This window comes from Cynara cardunculus, assembly GCF_001531365.2.
Source record: "Cynara cardunculus var. scolymus isolate 2C chromosome LG 13, CcrdV1, whole genome shotgun sequence".
NCBI lineage: Eukaryota > Viridiplantae > Streptophyta > Magnoliopsida > Asterales > Asteraceae > Cynara > Cynara cardunculus.
Window position 1 is genome coordinate 13977824 of NC_037540.1, and position 14254 is coordinate 13992077.

General features: G+C 36.8%; 1 protein-coding gene across 2 annotated transcripts; it reads right to left on the reverse strand.

Moving 5' to 3' along the window:
- Window positions 1–335: 335 nt before the first annotated feature.
- Window positions 336–13604, reverse strand: LOC112525802. Of its 2 annotated transcripts, XM_025136077.1 has the most exons (6): window positions 13396–13604; window positions 13023–13190; window positions 12901–12920; window positions 12713–12802; window positions 1189–1544; window positions 336–730 (listed from the first exon to the last, which is right to left on the reverse strand). In XM_025136077.1, exons 1-6 carry the CDS (start codon window positions 13574–13576, stop codon window positions 469–471), a joined length of 1077 nt encoding a protein of 358 aa, XP_024991845.1. In that variant the 5' UTR covers window positions 13577–13604; the 3' UTR covers window positions 336–468. The 2 variants fall into 2 exon arrangements, with proteins under 2 accessions (XP_024991845.1, XP_024991844.1); XM_025136076.1 differs by having other exon boundaries at window positions 12901–13190.
- Window positions 13605–14254: the final 650 nt, after the last annotated feature.

Sequence of the window (14254 nt, forward strand, 5' to 3'; positions counted from 1 at the left end):
TACTAAGGAAAAATGATAAAAATTAAAATTAAAATCTACATAAACCTTTTATTTTGGTGTCATTTTAATTGTTTTGACGAAAACTTTCTAATGATATATTTTGCTATAAAAAACAATTATTTTATTATAATTTAATAAATTACATAAAATTAATCGAAATACATAAACAACTCATTAGGGTAAATTGGTCGTTTTCCTTTTTTTGTTCTGTCCAGTCCAGATCTGTCTATAACATATAGACTTACAAGCAGGATGCAATATTGCACCAGAAAAAATGGATGGTTGAGATCCTCAGAATCACATCCATTAGGAACAATGCAAAATATGTGCCAAAATAGTAGGAAACTGACCACATAAATATATGAGAGCATGCATGTTATACAACCCGATGGGCATTTTCCAATTTCAGAACGTTGTCCTTGTGATCTATCTGATAACAAAAACTGAAAAACAATTACCATATTGGCATCAGCCAAGCCACTGTTCGGCACGACGGGTATTGCCACCAACAGAATGACGTATACTTATCTTTTCGGTTGAGTACTTGTGTTGTAGCCACTCGAAAGCATTCACATCCAGCTTCCCAGAAACAGATTTTCCTTGCTTCCTTCGATTGTGTTGCTCTCTTATTGAACCCCATAGTTTCTCGATTGCATTCCTCTGTTTGGATGTAAATCGCCCAACATTGTCAAAAGCATGTTTCACAGTTATGTCTATCACTGTTTGACACCTGCAATCAAGAAACAACACGATTAATCAAAGAAACTTGGCCATGTTTAACAAATTTATAAACTATTTGTTAGCTAATAAGCTAGTTAACTGAAAATCTAAGTTGTTAGCTGATAAGCTAGTTGTTGGTTGATAGCCAGATAACAATGTAAAATGATCTAAAAAGACATGTTAAAAAATTATTGCTAATAAGAGAGAAATTCCCCGAATTAGCTTTTCAAAAAGCCAGTTTATAGCTAATCAAACGGAGCTTTTTCGATAAGCTCACAAAATAAGGAGCTTATGGTTGCCAAACACGGCATAATTTCCAACTTCAAAACTGATATTTTCCAAACTGTAGTCCGAAATGTTGCTTACCGATTGTAAAGATACATAAAATTTTGACTTCAATACGGTTATAACTTTGACCTCAAAAGTCAAAATGGAAAGATCAAAACATAATCGAGAAATAACTCTAACCATGGGATTTTATAACGCTTTGCAGCAATCTCTAAACAGAGAATCAATGCTTCTCTTTCTGATTTCAAGAATCTCTTAGCTTCTTCATCTTCTTCTTTTCTTATTTTAGATGCTGTTGCTTCATCATCTAATTTGGCTTTTACTTTTTCATCTTTCGTTGATGAATCTGGAATCAGAGCATCCAGTCCAAAGGGATCGGAAGACTCTTCCTTGGCACTTGATTCAGGTATATGATTCAAGGAAGCATGTTCTTCTGATTCATCTTTCAGGGCAGCAGCTTCTTCCATGTCATCATCCTTTGTTGCTACAGGAAGATTTGAGATGGCATCTTTGATTCTCCCACAAGCCTTGGAAAACTAAAGAGACAACAAAATGAAACAATCAAAAAAAGCAATTTTTGGTTGTCTTGTATTCAGGAACTGCCAGTATAATATCTAAAACTGCTAGATGGTACTCTCTTTGTTCATTAATAACTTGTACTTTGTTAGATAAGTGTCAAATAACCACCAATAATCGAAGAAGACTACTTCTAAGTTCCAGATATCAATCAAATGGAGGCGAAACAACCAATAGAAGATAAAAAGAGCATTCTGACGGTTGAATGAAGAAGAAGAAGCATGTGAGTGATTAGCATCCACACCATTAAGCAATTCTTTTCTAGACAACCAACATGCATGCCGAAATGCAAGAAAAAAACGCTTTGTTGGACGAAAAGAGTGAAAGAAACACTCTGGTTGACTGAAAATAGTGGGAAAAACACCCGAGTTAGCAACTGTAGTTTCTGTTGTTTGTTTTCTGGCCAAATAGAATTTTCTTGTTTTGCATCTTGTTGAATTCTAACTTTGCACCATCATTTTAGAATAACATCTCATTTTGCATCTAGCTTAATTTTTATAGTTATGTCAATTAATCATCACATGCAGTCGTGTTTGGGATGGTATACAAGGATGGCAAGAAGTTATAAAGTTGCCAAGAAAAGGAAATCAATTGATAGGAAGACACAATCAAAGATACAGGGGAAGCCATTCTATGTGCTGGGCATGGTCGTGCAGAACTGACAGAAAGTTATTGGAGACATGACACGATTGTGTAGTGTGATGTGGCAGACCTGTAATTTGTGTTTTGAGGAAAGGGTATTTCGAGTAAATTTAGGCAGACTGTTTATACCTCTTTTATCAGGGTTTCTTCATTTTTTTTTATTTTTTATCCATTTTAGACAGGGTCCTTCTTGTTCCTTGTTTTCTCTTATCATTTTTCTGTCATATTTGGATCAATTTGTGCTGAGTTTGCACTGGAACTTCATTGAAGAATTGCTTATTCAATTTGGAGATCCGTCATAGAGTACCTCTATCCCTTCTGTATGCTTTTATATTACATTGTTTTACATAACTTCCTCAATCATTTCATTGGTATGTTAATTTCTGCATTCATATTCTTCTCTATTGTATGATTGAGGTTTGTTAATTAATTTTATTGCTTATGTTTTGTTAGTACTCGTATTAGTTTAATTAGCTTCAAATTCACTTCTCCAGATTTTAGTTTCTTAATGTAGGTTGAATTGATATAAATTTTCATTTATTCGTCCAACTATTGATCCTAAGTTTTACTTAGGAAGTTGGGATTATGCTTATGTTTTATATATGCCAATGATAAAATTGCTTTATTGTGATTTGTAAGTGTTTGGATTAGATCTGTATTTGTTCCAGTGAAATACTTTTAACTAATTAGTTAATAGTATTGTCTAACTAGTTGTGTTAGGGGCTGTTTGGCAGTTGCTGAATGATTTAGTTCATAATAGTTAAGAGGTTAGAATGGCTAAGAGGATCAGAATGGTTAAGTGCTGAATGAAACAAGGTTGTTTGGTAATTGTTCTCTGAATGACAACAAATTACCATTTTAACCCTCAAGAAATACAATCAATTCTAAACGGATATATAGAAAAGATGCTGTTCTTCATATCAGTATCAATCCTCAAGAAATTGCAAAATGTCGGTAATCCAATCATGAAATTAGCAATAAACATCATCATTGTTACAAACATTAAATTAGCAATAAACACCATCAATTTCCAAAGAAAAATGCTAATCCCTAAACCAAACCCTAGACAGGAGAGGACGCGATGAGAAGCAGCGACTAGATGCAAACCCTAGACAGGAGAGGACGCGACGAGAGGCAGCGGCGGCGACKAGATGCAAACCCTAGACAGGAGAGGACGCAGCGACGAGAGGCAGCGGYGGCGACKAGATGCAAACCCTAGACAGGAGAGGACGCAGCGACGAGAGGCAGCGGCGGCGACTAGATGCAAACCCTAGACAGGAGAGGACGCAGCGACGAGAGGCAGCGGCGGCGACGAGAGGCAGCGGCGACGAACGACGGCGGCGACGAGGCGACGGCGATCGTAGGGTGGGGGGAGGGGCTGTGAGCGATGTGAGGAATGTTGGGAGAGAGGGCAAATATGGAAAAAGAGGAGTCTGAATGGTTTAGAGACCCCTTAGATGCAAAATGGTTAAGAGGGAAAATGTAACCATTCAGAGTCATTTTTTTTTTTTGCCAAACAGCCTTGACCTCTTAGCGATTAAGAGGTTGGCTCTTAATGTAACCATTAAGAGCCAAACAAACAGCCCCTTAGTTTAGGTTATTTAACTATGTTGATTAGAATCTAAAGGCGGTTGCTGCTACCCGAGCTACCCGTTTTAATGCCGGTTAATCGAATAATCATAATTACAATTTTTCACCAACGAAAGATGGGATGTGAATAGATGGTAATCATTTATCAATATAGTCAAAGTCTAAACTGAAGTTTGACTTTAATTTTGCCCAAAAAGTCAATGATTCTTGTTTCTCCGTGAAAATGGGTAGAAGTAAAAATTGGGAAAAGCAATTGTCATGCTCAAAGTTTTTAATCAGAAAGACTTTCTCACCTTGAAGAGGCTTTAATTGGCTTTAACTGGACAAATCCTTATGAACCTTGCCGCAAGGGATCCGAAATCAACATAAGGTGCTTTCAATTAGTGTATGTAGTTCAGATTACATATAGATTAGTGATTGTTTAAGTAGTTGATTATCTTAGTTTTCCCTTTACATGCTTGTTTTTTTGTTCTTAGATTAGTTAAAGTGTTTGAAAACACCAAACAAAATCATCATCCAATAGCTAGTTCGTAATCCTAGCGTCTTAGTGATTAGATCATTGCCTCCATGTGTTCAAACGTATGCGACAAAACCGTCTACATGCATTGAATCTTGAGAGCACATTACATCTCCACAAGCATGTTGCTTGTTCAAAAAAGTGACATCAAGTACAACAGTTTGGTATTTATACAGAATGGTAAAGAGGGCGTCTATGATCATCTATCATAGAAATGAAATAGAGAGAGATTTTAATCCCCCATGCTTTGTTAGCCCATACTGCTCCTGAAAGAATACCTAYGGTTAAAAAGATAAATCCTAGGCTAATCACACGATAACTCCAATAATCCAATTAAACTGGTGGACCAAATTTTGAAAGTGGACTTAGTTGTGACTTGTGAAGGTCCAAAATGTTAGTGGTACAATACTTGGAGAAGAGAGGGAGTACTTATTCCCCATATTATCTTAAGACTTAAGAGGGAGAAAACTGAAACAAAATTCTAATAGTGACCAAATTCTAATAGTGACCAAAACTGTTGGCGATGATTGCAAACAATAAGTCTAACTAAAAAACTTCTTCCTCCTTGCAGCAATTTGACACCCCTGCCATCCCAAAATTGGAGTCCATATTAGACTCTTGAGAATTTGAACTTAGAATTTCTCAAATACAATTTATTTGAATTCTTTAACATCCATCATTCTTAGCATCAAAAGTTGTGCTTGTAATATTTATAGCATGCTTTGATGTAGACATGTAGTCATAGACTTTTCACACAAGTGAAGTGAATGATATCATCTTGAACTTGAAATGTTACTCACTGACAATTAGAAGTCAAATAACTATAATATTTGGTATAAATAGTTTGAGAGAGCTCCTAGTTAATAGAACACAAAAGAATGACAGGAATAACAGGCTGAAACCCATAACCTATTGATAAGCATCAACTTACTTGATTCTTTGCACACAATTTTTTTTGACAAAAAGTATTTCGAAATAAGGAAATTCCCCCCAATCTTCTCTATATTTCTCTTTAGTTTTAACTCCCAAAAAGCCCAAAAGTCGAGTCTTTTTATGTAAATTTTAGACTTTTATCTTTATGGAGCTTAAATGTTTATTTGTTTATAAATGTTGATTGAAGGCTAGTCTCTTGTTTTGCAGAAATGTTGAGATAAGAAGTTGCAGGATGCTGCAGCATAGTCCGTAGGGTGATTTTTTTATGATAAGGACAACCTTTAAAGATTTGGCGCTGCAAAGAAAGATTCCTCCAGCAGTTTTTGGGCGTAAAAGCTGGAACTGTACTATGTTATCTCCCAAAAGATTGAAAGCATCATTTTGTGTACCTTGAACAACATTATAAATAATCTTCCGTTTCCTCTTGGTATGACTTCTCAGTTTAAGATTGTAATCAGAGGAAACATTAGAAGTTGTCTTAGGAAACTTCAAGTTTAATTTCCCTTTTATTGTGTATTTCCTCTTTATTAATTAACCTTTTAACCATTAAGTATTTATTTCTTGCAATTTCTATTTAGTTGTCGTAAATGCTTATTTCACTTTCTATTAAGTCAAAAATGCAAGAAACCCGAGCGATGATAGGTTAACAACCTTAGCTTGGGTGTGGGTGTGGGTGTGGGTGTGGGTGTGGGTGTGGGTGTGGGTGAAGTTAAGACGAAAACCTATTTTGATGGTGGAATTGTTAATCCATAACAAATCTTTCCAACCATTATTTCAAGGTTATATTGATAAAGAACACAATTCTTGACAAGTTGATCACTGTTAAAAATGTTAAAAGTGTGATGGACTTAGAGATAAGCCATCTTGAACATGTCAACTTGAATGATATGGAAGTATACTCGAAAGAGTTGCTTAGAACCAAGGAGACTTGTTTTCATTCCATATAGCTTATACAAGGGATAGATTGTATCATTTCGTAGACTTTACTCTATTTTAGAAATATTATAGTGTATGAATACGTGTTTTTCTCAACCTCAGTCGAGTGCCCTAAACAAACTAATGGTTGGATAAGATGAGTTATTCCCTGCAGTTCTGCCAGATTTATTTTAAGTCTTCATAGATCTCTACATTGTTGCTCCTTTTAATTATTTGTTCACACCTATAGGCATAATTAACCAACTCATAAACATTTCTTCAAATTCGTCATCTAAAATCATCTCTTTTACTAGACTTTTACTGAACCTTCAATCATGTTCTTGTGGATCGATACTTAGTATTTTACTGTTCTATTACTTGTACAAGACGACAATGGTTGATAAGTGTATACTTGCACAAGTCTCCATTTGCTAATAGTCTGAGAGATTTGTGTCATAAAAATCTCGCAACACCAATCCTCGTCCATCTCTTTCTATCTACCAACAATTGGTTATAAACATCAAGGAATGTGAACGGAAAGGTATCAAAGGCCTCGTTTCACAACGCCTTTGTTTTCTAATTTATGTTTCCAAAAATATAAACTGGACTAAAAATGGTGTTTGAAAAATGTTAATGCTTTCTAAAGATCAAAATTGGTTTACAAAATTTTGTAAATGATATTGTAAACTTGATTTTGTTGTTCCTGCGAGAGTAACAAATTGGTTTACCAAAAAGCATGTGTTGACTATTTGACTTTAATGAGATTAAGGTTTCAACCTCTAAAAAACAATTTCTTTTTAATATTTAAATTCATTATACTAAACTAGTCTTCAGCATATACGTTTTTCACTATGTTGTTAAACAATAAGTAGAACTCTATTTACATTACCAAAAAAATGCAAAGACGGAAGTGCACATAAAGAAAACGTAAATGTTACTAAATGAGACCTAAAAAGGTGATATGGGGGAGAGAAAGTAAGACAATTCCGTATCAGAGTTCATAAGGCAAGGCATATCCTCTAAATATTGCTTTCTCTATTGTCTCCTCTTACTCCTTGAACAAACCCAAAACAATTGAGAAAAACTACTAAATTCCTTCTCTTGTTTCATGGTTAGAAGCACCCAAATTGTAAAGCAGCTTAAAATGATAATGCCTAATGCCAAAATTAGATGAAAACATTGTAGTTCCGTCTTATAAGTCAAAGGAGATTTTCCTAACCTTCCCTTCACATTTAACAATACTAAAACTACCAACGAGGCACTAAATCACTTTAACATAAGAAAAAACTCAAAACAGATCTGCCTTCATCAACATAGCTACTACATAATTTGATCATCTTGCAATATACCATCACAAGACACCAAAAACGTGTTCTGAGTTACTTCTCATAACTGATTTTGTGGGTCCCATTACATATTCTGCTTGGACAGTGGTGAGTCAAAAGTGTGTTTCTTTTAAGTTCCTATGTCCTACAAAAAAACAAAATGAAAGTCTTGCCCAATGTTGTTTTAACAAGTCAACAACACCCATTATGCTGGCTTATTCATTTAGAAAGTTAATAATTAATCAACAACCAAATAATAATTGCTTTACACCAAAACTTCTACACGAAGACACAACAACCTTGCCCAGTATATCCCGCCCGAAAGTGGGGTCAGACTTGTGAGAAGTGTGCGAAGAAAAGATACAAAGTTTCCCCAAAGAAATAAAGGGAATAACAAAAGGCGAGGTCCGGAAAGAAAAAACCTAAAACAGGGAAAAAGGAGACAGGAAAATAGAGTTCGAAGTACTCCCACACCAGAGTCAACTAACTGCCATTGTGCTTCTATGCTAGTGCCTAGTAGAAACATTGTCATTTAAATACAACTCAAGGCATCAAAAGGGAAAAAGAATCCAGTTTTTCCGTTTGAACCCTATCAGACTTCAATGATGAAGTCTTTTAATGTGTTGATTTTATGAAAACATAATCTTGCACAGAACAGATCAACAATTGGATTAAGCTGCATATGACTTCTCAAAAAACGAAAAAAATTGCCAAGATCATGGAACAAGAAGCAAAGCCATGCGAACACTGGATAATATGTGAATGACAAACTTAAGCACTAAACTTGGCCAAAAATTAACATGTAAGCCAACGACTGATCTGAAGGTTAAATTTACAAGATGTACAAGTTGCGGAATTAGTCGTATTCAAAATTGTAAAGGGGTCATAAAGGTTCAAATACAAAAATTAGAAGTAGACAAACTTCAAAAATGACCGTCATAGCACCTGCTCATGCAAAAGAATGCCAAGGAGATCAAATAAGAGTGTAATACAGAATGAAAGCATGAGGGAATTTAGGTAAAAGAAGAATGGAAGCATAGAGACAAAAGTGAGAAGTGGCTAGAATATAGGGGAAACATTCTCCTAGTCATATCACAAGAAAAGCTACCAAGATGCCAAGGCAAATCAATACAGTGACCAGAAGTCAAGAAATGGGAAAAAGTACATGTAATGAGCTCGATTGGCTCAGAGTTCTCTATAGGGGAAAATGAAAAGCAAGGCATCTCCTTGGTACCAGACCCAAGATGGCGATCCCAGGATCATTGTGGGGATGAAGAAGACTACATGGTCATTTCTTGGTAGTGCAGTTCTGTTTACCTAAAATTTCTCATACTTCCATAGTTCCATGTGTCTACCAAAGACCAGAGATGCCGGAGGATGCTGCACAAAAATTTGATATCGAAGGGGAAGGTTCAATCTTGGAGGATTCTAATCTGCTTCAAATTTATGGCAAGAAATGGGCCATTACCTATGCATCAAGATACATGCAACAAAGATGCAGCGATATAGAAGTTACTTTATTGAAAGTTTTAATTTTATGATTTCTTTCTTAGGTAATATGAAATTTGATCAAGTCAGAATTCAGATTATATGCAAAGAGTAATCACCCCTTAACTGGATGAGGGTATTTTATTGAAAGTTATAATTTTATGATTTCTTTCTTAGGTAAGATATGAAATTTGATCAAGTCAGAATTCAGATTATATGTAAAGGGTAATCACCTTAACTGGATGAGACCATTTCCATCGTCAGTGCAGAAGAAAGCTGAAGTTAAGTTATGCTTCTGACACCATTGGTTCCAGGATCAGCGATAGTAGGAAAGACAAATATCAAAATCAGAGATACAACCCAAAAACAACACAAGCCTCAAGCACAGCAGAAATTAAAGCCACGACTCTCAAACAAAGACAAAGTTTTTGGTATGCATGCTGCAAGAAGTCTTGACGTATGAAGGTCCAATGCTGGAAATGACATGCGAAACCGCAGAGCTCTCAATAGAACATGGCCTCAAAGTGGCATGCAAGCAAATTCAAGTACATATGACTCGATCTTAGAAAAACCACAACATTAATGCCCAAGTGCCAATGGTGAGGAACACAATGAATTAAACAAAGAGCATGCTGGAAGACTGAGGGCACTCTTTAATTTATTGGAAAAACAAAAAGATACATGTCTGTTAGCAAATGTGGGTAAGTCTCATGCTTTGAATTCTGAAAACCTTAACTATTGCAAGTTAATATTTCCCCAACTCCTATGGTCATTAACTTTGTGGTGGGGGGGGGGGGGGGGCAGCCATATGACCCATGATGCCCATCACTTTAGCACTTGGTAACCTTGCCTAGCCAGTAAGAAGATAGACATTGGTGATCGATCCTTGGCCTGTTTCCAGTCAAGAAGATGTCGTTTTAAGCCCATATAGAATCCTATAAGAGATTTTCCATATACCTAAACTTTCTACAAATCTTTTGTCTATTGCCAATTCACATAGGATTTAAAATGCATATTTCTCTTGTCAATATTGTCTATTTCAGGACCAACCGATAAAGACAATGATTGAAGTTGCCAAGGTAAAACACAGCCTTTGCTGTCTACAGGTGAACAACATGAATAACCCGATCCTCTTGTTCTTGTCACGCAATTCTCAATCAACTTCAGATACATGCCTCTGTTAGTTTATTCAGTGACATGTTTACCTCTCCACCTAAGGATGTTAGCTTAAACAATTTTCAGTGCAAGCATTTGTGAAGTTGCTAAACATCAACATTTTCCCTTATAAGTAGCAACAGGACAACAAATCCTTTTTCTATGATCCATGGTCATACTTGGGGTCCCTCCTAATTCACAAACACTTCACCGGCTTGTTGGTTGGTCAAATTCATTGATGATTTTCACCTATGTAACAAGGGTTATTTGCTAAAACAAAATTTTGAAGTGAGTGACTCTTCTGTTTTCCATGCTATACCCAAGGCTCAACACAATGTGTAAGAAGTTGTGAACAAAGGTTGGTACATAATTCTAAAACCATTCCTTGTCATTGCACCTTCAAAATGAGGGGATAGCCATGCATCTCTTGCACTGACATGGCAAATTGGGATGTGGAAAGGAAAAATCGTCATCATCCATTAACTTTCCTTTTGAAAAAATGTCTCAAAGTCTCAAAAACCTTTCTTGGGGGAAGCTATTATTATGACGAGAAGCTCATGTTGCATTATTTGCAACAATCAAAGTGCTATAAATCCAAGTAAAAACCATTTGCATCACTAAGGACCAAAAATATAGATGCCAAGCATCAGACTATTCAGGATGTAATTTTTATAAGGTAAGGTATTCATTAAGATGATCAATGCAGATAATCCAGATTCCAGCAGATATGTTGATAAAACCAATTCTCACCAAAAGGTTAAAAGTAACTCCTTGATTTGATTGGCATATATTTGTTGAGGTAGAATGTATGAAACCAGGATAAATATGGCATGCTTATAGTAAGGTGGTTGCCAGCCTATGGTGGAGATTTCTAGTAAAGATGTCTTACATTCAGGTGAAACCTGAGCCCCTTTACAATTAACTTTCATCCAAAAAAAAGAACTTGTTGATTAGATTTGATGGGCATAGGGCACCGTGCATAAGACGTTGCTGTTAACTAGAGCCATTCAGATATCCCATGTTTAACACTTGATACCTATGCATGTAGTTCAGGGAAGAAGCATAAACATATTAAGCGAGTTTTTAGTACTTCAAGTTCTACGCCTCCATACTCATAATATTAATAATAGTTCCTGAATATTTCTAAGTAATCACATCAGGATGGATAAATATAATGCCCATTCGTGTATTTTGGCTCTCTGCAGTACCTTGCATGTTTCAGATCTAGCTCCTTCAATAAGATAGCAACTAAACTACACGCCAAGCATCGCAAGACCCACCAATCCACCATGCTGATTAGTGATCATGAAGCCAAAACTATACTTCCAGAAAATCAAGTTTACTTTTATGATTTTAACAACAAATAACATTATTCTAAACAACCTCTATATCTTTTTTGCTCGCCAGTAACCATAAATGGGAAATACATTAATTCTGAAAAGGCTAATGTTAATCCATTACACCGACGTTTGTCAACATCTCTCTCGACACATGACTCACTTCGGACTGGGTGGAGATAGAAATGGAGGGTGAACTAGAAAGGTCCAAAAAATGCGTAGGTGACAAGGCACTCGCCTAGGTGAACATAAAAAGACAAGTCAACAGAATCTGAATGAATAGTTAAAGCAAAGGAATGCAGCGGCAAAGCAAGCAGCAGCGAGGCAACAGCACTAATGGTAGGTATAAACTCTCTCTTCACGACATGAGAGATTACAGCCCTTTAAAATACCCAGATTGGGATTCAGATTAACCCTATATTACGTGTAAATGGACTCCAAGTCTTCTGCCTTGGCCTTTACAGCATCTTAGGCGCCACCATGGATGACTAAGCAACAACTAGTTGCTTAAGAAACCCGCCTTCACAACAATAAGCAAGGAACAAAATTGGCTACTGGATCACCCAGCACTATATAGGTGACGAGAAAACACTTGACAACCACGAACAAGATAGCAATCAAAGCTACACCTCCTATACTAGGTCTATATCTAACAACATTAGTACTATATAAAAGAGTTTATGCTAGCTCAGTGATTGCACATTAATATACCTTCAGTCATATGCCCCAAGTGAAAATAAAACAAACAGCACATGGTCAAGAGCAGGTTACTTAGTTTGTAGTTATGAGTGGGAAATATAATGGAACAATAGGCACTTGCTCCTTTAAAGAGCATTACTGCACATACAACTTTAGCAAAATCTCCATTGATCCAAACTCTCTTCGAATAGTAACCAACACAAAATCCAATCAGAAAAAACTTATCTATATGAATGCCTAAACATTTAATCTGCCGACACAAGTTTGCACCTTATTGCAAGACTATCATGCATGGTCCATGTATGTTTTTTGGTATGGCTGAAATATAAGCACACAGATATTTATCTACATTATACCAAGAGGTCTTTGGCACAATAGTATGCCTGTGTTAAGGGTTCAGCTACCCTAAGAGACAGTGTAGGTATCCCATTATGCCTGTTTAGATGCAAGTACATTTCAATCAAATAGATAACTAGTATCCATATATTATATTGGTGTATCATATTCACGCAAGGAAAAGGACTTACCACAAAACTATCATCAGTGAAGAGATCATTCGCCATTACAGCTCTGATTGTCCACACACTCAAATGCTTTCTTTGCTTCGGAGTAAAGCACTGCAAAACAAAATGATCATATATATTAGATCGTTCATCGTTATGCAACTGTCCCAGTTCATGACCATAAAATATCAGGTAGACACATAATTTCTTACTTCGCTTAAGTCCTGTGAAGCTGAAAACAATGCATGATAATCAGCCCTCACCAGAGGATTATTACAGGTGGTTGGTGAATACATTGCAGCTTCAAGTATGGCAAAGAAGTAGTCACTATTACCAGGTTTAACGCTTCCAGCCTGGATCAGCTGTATTGCAAGGTTCGATGCCTTGCTGAATTTTGAAGCATTGCTTATATGTGAAGCTATCTTTGTCATGGCATTTACGACTTGCGTTTCAGAAGTGTCAGCGATCGTTTTAAACCTCAAGCTTTTCTTTGGAGCAGTGGCTGAAAAACCATAACAAGAAAATCAACGAATCTACACCCTAGCTCCTGAATAATTACAGATATTGTTTATAACTTGATTCCGTTGCAATTTAAACAACAAAATCAAATTATTATAGATTTAATAAGAAGAAAAAATCAATTATTGGCGACAAGGTTGCGAACCCTAAAATATTTTTGAAGAAATTCGTACGATAACTGACTATACCTTGAGGGTCGGAGTCGGAAGGGTTGGAACGTTTAAGGGCGCTCTTGAGAGCAGGGGCAGGTCGAGTTGGAGAACCTTTGGCGGTGGCAGGAAGCAACGTTGGAGCAGGTTGCTCCGGCGGAGGAGGAGGTGGCGGTGGTGCTGAAGGGGGAGGAAGCCCTTGGAATAGGTTACTAGACATGGCTAGCTGATTCTTCGACAGGGAGGGAGGGAGGGAGAGACGATCCGATTCAGGGGGTGTTTGGGTAAGCTTATTTAAAACAACTTATACTTTTTTGTAAAAGTGCTTATTAACTTATGCGGTATCAAACTGGAGTTTTGTAAAAAGTGTTTGGATTAACTTATAGCGGTACCAAAATGCAAAATGACCAAAAAAGACAGCTCATTTTTAGGTTATACTTCAAGCAAATGATGCGTCAAAATGACCAAAGGGTTCATATTTGAAACCCTAGAATCGTTGGAAGTTGGTGAAGCGAAGGAAGAAGCTGGAAGCGAAGGAAGAAGCAGGAAGAAGGAAGAAGGAAGAAGCAGGAAGCGAAGGAAGAAGCAGGAAGAAGGAAGAAGCAGGAAGCGAAGGAAGAAGCAGGAAGAAGCAGGAAGAAGGAAGAAGCAGGAAGCGAAGGAAGAAGCAGGAAGAAGGAAGAAGGAAGAAGGAAGAAGCAGGAAGCGAAGGAAGAAGCAGGAAGCAAAATGCAAAGCGAAGGAAGAATCAGGTATATCTTCTACCCTATACCAAAATGCAAAGCGAAGGAAGAAGCAGGAAGCCGGCGATGAGAAACCAGAGGACTTGCCGGCGATGAGAGGGGAGAGACGGATGCGATGAGAGGGTTAAAAGGGTAATATGTCAAATAAGTCAAGA

Coding starts and splice junctions, on each gene's coding strand:
- LOC112525802 (XM_025136076.1), bottom strand. CDS start 13,576: ATGTCTAGTAACCTATTCCAAGGGCTTCCTCCCCCTTCAGCACCACCG. Junction 13,191..13,395: donor TTCCGACTCCGACCCTCAAG/GTATAGTCAGTT, acceptor ATGGTTTTTCAG/CCACTGCTCCAAAGAAAAGC. Junction 12,803..12,900: donor CTTCACAGGACTTAAGCGAA/GTAAGAAATTAT, acceptor TTTGTTTTGCAG/TGCTTTACTCCGAAGCAAAG.